The sequence below is a fragment of the Eurypyga helias genome, unplaced genomic scaffold (assembly GCF_000690775.1).
Source record: "Eurypyga helias isolate BGI_N326 unplaced genomic scaffold, ASM69077v1 scaffold10266, whole genome shotgun sequence".
NCBI lineage: Eukaryota > Metazoa > Chordata > Aves > Eurypygiformes > Eurypygidae > Eurypyga > Eurypyga helias.
The window spans coordinates 28,027-33,431 of record NW_010256026.1 but is presented as its reverse complement, the minus strand read 5'-3'; the positions used below and the strand labels follow the sequence as shown (position 1 = coordinate 33,431).

General features: G+C 41.8%; 1 protein-coding gene across 1 annotated transcript; it reads left to right on the top strand.

Annotated features, from left to right (window-relative positions):
• Positions 1–23: 23 nt before the first annotated feature.
• LOC104505340 (histidine triad nucleotide-binding protein 1-like) lies at positions 24–3,915 on the top strand. The gene is made up of 3 exons (XM_010153517.1): positions 24–113; positions 2,679–2,783; positions 3,573–3,915. Exons 1-3 carry the CDS (start codon positions 24–26, stop codon positions 3,735–3,737), a joined length of 360 nt encoding a protein of 119 aa, XP_010151819.1. The 3' UTR covers positions 3,738–3,915.
• The last annotated feature ends 1,490 nt before the right edge of the window (positions 3,916–5,405 follow it).

The following is a 5,405-nucleotide window of genomic DNA, read 5'->3' as shown; positions in this document are numbered from 1 at the left end:
GCCTCTGGCGCCAGCCCGCCGGCATGACCGGAAAAGGGTGCGACGTGTCGCAGCCGTACGACACTGCGGGCCGTGCAAGCCCTGCTGCGATGGGACGGGCATTCCCGCTCCTCGTGTGGGAGAGTCGTGAAACCTCAGATTAACCCCCCGCAGGCAGGCTTGTGGGTTGTAGTGCGCCGTCACTGTGCTGCTTGGCACGTCGGAGATGTAGGTCTTGGCGTGCCTCTCGGCAGCATTAAGGGGGCTGTGCCTGCCAGGCGTTGGTGAACCTGCGAGACGTAAAGAATTACAGCTTTTTCTGCTCTTCACGAACGTCTGGAATTGGTCATCCTGCGCGCTGAAAAAGTCGGGTTTTGTTTTTCTGCTGGTGGCCTTCAGTGATGCTGGTGCACCACAGCAGGCTAGGAGCAAGATGAAATAGCTTATGAAGAAATGTAGCTGTTATCTCCAAGACGTAAACTAAACTTGTCTCGTACCCAGTGTAACCCTTCCCCCCTCCCCCCTTTTTTTTAAATTCTGAACATTAATAAGGGCTGTGGCTTTTGAAATCAGAAATTGTGTGTAGTGTAGAATACAGACTCACTAAATGTGCTGATTTGTGTGCTTCAAAATGTTGCATAGCTTGAAACAATATTTTCTGAATACATCCAGAAACATTGCAGCTGCCATCTGCTCTCGAGAATACTGGAAATTTTCATTGCTTTCCGAAAATCATGCTTATGTTATTGATCTGTGATTGTGCGAAGGTGTGCATAATTTCTTTGCCCGGGTCAAAGCTGCATGAGGTTTTCCTCAGCTCTGCTGGCTAAAGCAGTGTAACCTGAGCTCTGTGCTTGACTGAGAACCAGGCCATTGACTTTGAGTAGTGACTTGAGAGCACATAGCCTACTCAGACTGCCGTTAGTACAGGGTATTTTCTAGAATTACTTGCAGTAACTCAGTTGATTTTTACCTTAAGCAACACAGAAGGTTAGAACTGCTTTTAGAGTTTAGTTGACCATAGTGAATGATGTTTAATTCATTTTGTTGACTATATGGAAGTCTTTTTAGAGGTGGATGGAAATGTTACAAGGAGAAATATAAGGGAGACTTTTAATCATTAATTGACATGCAGAGAAAAGGAGATAAGTACAGAGTCTATGTGGAATTAAGCCTTATCGCTTTGCTGTAGTTGAATCTAAACTTGCTGAAATGAAGGTTGGTTTACCATACACTGTAGGACTTCCTGTGATTGTGCTTTTGTTGGATACTACTGCTCTCTCCCCTAGGAAACTATTTGCTACCGGTCTTCGGCTGATTAAATTCTTTGGCTCAGTTTGTGCCTCTCTGTGGACCACCTGAAATAGAAAAACTACCTACAAAATGATCAAGTCAAAATAAGATTTATATAATTGGGTGCACATTAATTTCATTAATCTATTTTTTGCTTACTCTCCTTCTCGGGGAGAAACAAGCACTTCATCAGAGATTTGAAACTAACTTCCTAAAGGTAGCTTAAAAAAGCGTAGATCGGAGGTATACAAGGTAAGACAGCGTTAATGTAGGTAACGTTTGGGCTTTTCACCACCTTTACTCTTGGCAAAAGCCATAGTTCCTCTCAGTAGAATTAAAAAGCAGTATAGTCACAGAAACCTTGCTGTGTTGATTGACAAGTGAAAGCATCCAGGAAATACCTATTTCAAAGAACATAAGGAATGTGTTTTTAAGTATGCATGGTTTGTGGCATAACTGAACTAGGAACGGCCAGATGTTTTGCTGTTAAATGTGGTGATGGGTAAGTCGGAGGTGCCCTCTGGTTAGTAGTGGCAGAGTGCATGCTCGGAGTGGGTATCTGCACGTCATGGTGGTTGCAGTAGCAAGTCCTCGTTCTGTGGTTGGCCGTTTGTGCTGAGAGGCATAGCTTCCTTTTCTCTTTGCTTTCTCTTCTCTTCTAAGTTCCTAATTTTAGATTTATTTCACGTAGTTAGGTACTACATGCAGTTTCTGATTGATGGTAATTTTGGTAATTGCATAAAATTAGTTGGGAATCAACTAGTTACTACAGATAGTGATTCATATTTCAAAAGTGATGCCTTTCCCTCAATTTGAGAATGTCTGCAGTAGAGCCAGCCTTTATATGTTATTTTTAACTAATCTTTTTTCTGAAATACTTGGTGCTGCTGAGAAATATAATACGGCTTCAGTCACATAACTTCAGCTTCTTTGAAACTGGCATGCTCTCTTTGACCAAGGCAATATTCAGACATAACTGGAAGATGATTAGCAACTGTTTGCCATTCGTTTGTCAAACAGGGTGTTAACAGAAAAATGAAATAATCGTAAATGTACTTTTTATAGGCATACATGCCATCAGCTCTGCTAGTTATATATATGTGGAAATGATAAATCATCAGCCTAATTGCATATTAACTTGCTGAAAAGACTGTAGCTTTTAAACAGTACTTAACACAGAATGATCAGTTTCCTCATAGTGACAGGTTTTGGTAAGTAAGTGTTTTGTGTTTAGAAATTAGAGGACTTAGAATAATATTTTGAATTTGCTGAAGAAAATCAACCTCTCTGCTTATGTTTGGGTTAATAATTCCCTTAAGGATGTATTTAGTGGGGCGTATTGATTTACTTCAACTCTTGCCTTTCTCTGAAGCAAATTATGTTTTAACTGTTTGCTCTTCCTTCAGTGCCTTGCGTTCCATGATATTTCACCCCAAGCTCCAACACATTTCCTAGTGATTCCTAAGAAGCCAATTGTCAAGTTGTCTGAAGCAGAAGATTCTGATGAATCTGTAAGTACTCTATGAGCTTTCTGTACATGAAACTGTACCACCTCGAATGACTTCATAACTTACTAGACTCTCCTGCTTTTCCTCTTGACATTTCAAAGAGGCAGAATATTTTTTTTGTTACTACAGTCCTTTTCCTCTAGCTGAGAATGGGAATGGTGTTAAGGTTTTCCAGTAAAAGTAGTGATAGAAAGCAAAATGTGTCTCTGGATATGTATTTGCAGTGCAAGATGCATTGTTATTTTGGACTAAAGGCCTGATGCCTGTTTTCATGATTTGTGGGCAGTAGTGCTTACTCTGATAAGGGCCTGGGCTTTTTGGCTGATCAGAGGTGAAGAAAGGGAAAGCTAGCTGATAGATACTGAATATGTCTTTGTTAACTATGAAGTTCAAAGATTCTGTAAACCTTTACATGATAAGTTTCTTTTCCACCAGAATTATATATTGTTGCCTGAAGAAGTAACAGTGGCTTTAATCATGAGATAAATTCAGTTTCCATGGTCGTTTGTAGTCTGTTGCTGTCTAGCTTGAAAAAAATATTAGCTCTTTGTTTTCCACCTGTATTATGCATAGTCAGTCTTCATAACTTTTCTTGGAAAGTGTCAGTTGCAGGCAGCCAACAATTTGAAGAGCAGTGGCTGAATTTCGAAGGATTAGTTTACTGGCTTATCTGAATGGTTCTCTGCTTTTCATTCCTTCCCTTCTTGCCCTCTCCCCTTTTTGTGTGTTTTCTGTTTGTTGTGTTTTTTGTTTTTTTTCGGTTTTGTTGTTTTTTTTTCTTTCTTCCTCCAGCTTCTTGGGCATTTAATGATTGTTGGCAAGAAGTGTGCTGCTAACCTGGGCCTGACCAACGGATTCCGGATGGTTGTGAATGAAGGGCCTGAGGGTGGGCAGTCTGTCTATCATGTGCATCTCCATGTTTTGGGTGGTCGCCAGTTGGGCTGGCCTCCTGGCTAAGATTCTTACCCCACAAATCTTAACTGCACGCCTACAAATTACCACCAAATAGATTTCATGTGTTGCCCGTCAATCTAGCCACTGTTAATGTAATTATTTTTTTTTTTTTTGGAATGTGTGTCTCTGAAGGGTAATAAATGCTCTGAACAACAATCGCACAATAAAGATCTGTGGGAATTGTCTTCGTCTGGTGTGGCTTATTGATGATTTAATTCACAACTCTGTGGGTTAATATGGTGCCGAGTATGTAGTGTGTTTCAGTCTGCTGTTCACCATCTTCCGCAGATAGTGGTGTTCTGAGTCATTTGAAAGCTGCACCTGCTTAGCAGTCTTTCAAGTCTTCTGCGAAGAAAGCTTCTAACCTTTTTGAATGTGGTATGTAAATATTCATAAAGCCAGTGTAAGCTGCTGCTAAAACCTTTTTTAAGGGTTGTGTGTGAAATTCCAGACATGCCGTGCAAGGGCTGCCTCAGTACAGCGTGTTGGAAACGTACAGCTCCCCTTGGAGCTCTCTGTCAGAGCTGCTTTATAAGCCCCTGGCTGTCTGATGAGCAGGGGTAAAACAGTAGTCTCAGTGCCAGCTGCGACAGTTCCATAGCACACTGGTATTTACTTCTGTGTCATGATCTTGATCAAATTGAGAACTTGAAAAGACTGAACTGTGCCTACAGAACAGTGTCAGATGACCAAGGCATTTCAGCTTGGCACTTGGGCAGCATGATGCAGTCTGTATGTATTTTAGATTCCAGCTCTATTGGGTGGACTTTGTCCTTCAGTGGACAGTAGTTTCTCTGTCTTGCTGCATACAGTTGCTCATGCAACACTGTCATCGAATCTCCAAGGCAGTGAATGTTCCTGGAGTTAGGGTTACAGATATGTCTGCCAGTGAAAATACATAGCAACCATTCTTTCTGTTAAAGTTGAGAAGAACCAGCTAACTGGTTTTTATGATGGAAGACGATTGGAAGCATTTAGGCAGACATTGTGACACAGATGCATTATTTGTGAGCACCACTTCTCCACAGTACAATTTCAACACCAAAGTTGTTAGAGAAAGCAGTGTGGGAGGTGTAGAAGGTGGACAGGGGAAGCCTGTAAGTTGTGATTTCTGTTAGATAAAAACTTGTAAGTTAGGTAGCAGCATTTGAATTCCTTTATCTTGGAAGTATTCTGTAAGTGCTTCTGAAGGTTCTGATGCTTCAGAGTTTCTACTCTGACATGACTTCATCTGGAAAATCACCTGGCACTTCTGAAGGCGGCTGGTCTATAGTTGAGTTAGGAGTAAAAAGGTGGCGCTGCAGCGGTAGCCTGACAGCTGTTCTGGATGTCTTGCACAGAAGGGAAGAAGAAAACCGCTTGATCCCCAGAGGTACAGCATGCCTGAGCAGACGACTGAATGTGTGTTGCAAGACTGAGGTGTTGCTGTCGGATGCAGTGGGGCTAAGGCAGAGGTTATGGCTGGGAAACTTGCTAGCAGAACAGGTTCATGGAAGGGCATTTAAAGATGTTAGATGAACCACTGACACCCCAGGGTGGGAAGGACCATGTGACGTGTACTATTTTCACTTTGCTAGTTTCTGTTCTATGTGTGTACTTTATACCAACATTGGCATTTGTGAATTAACACATGACTGGGGAAGGTAATTGCATCACTGCTGAAGCCTGTGT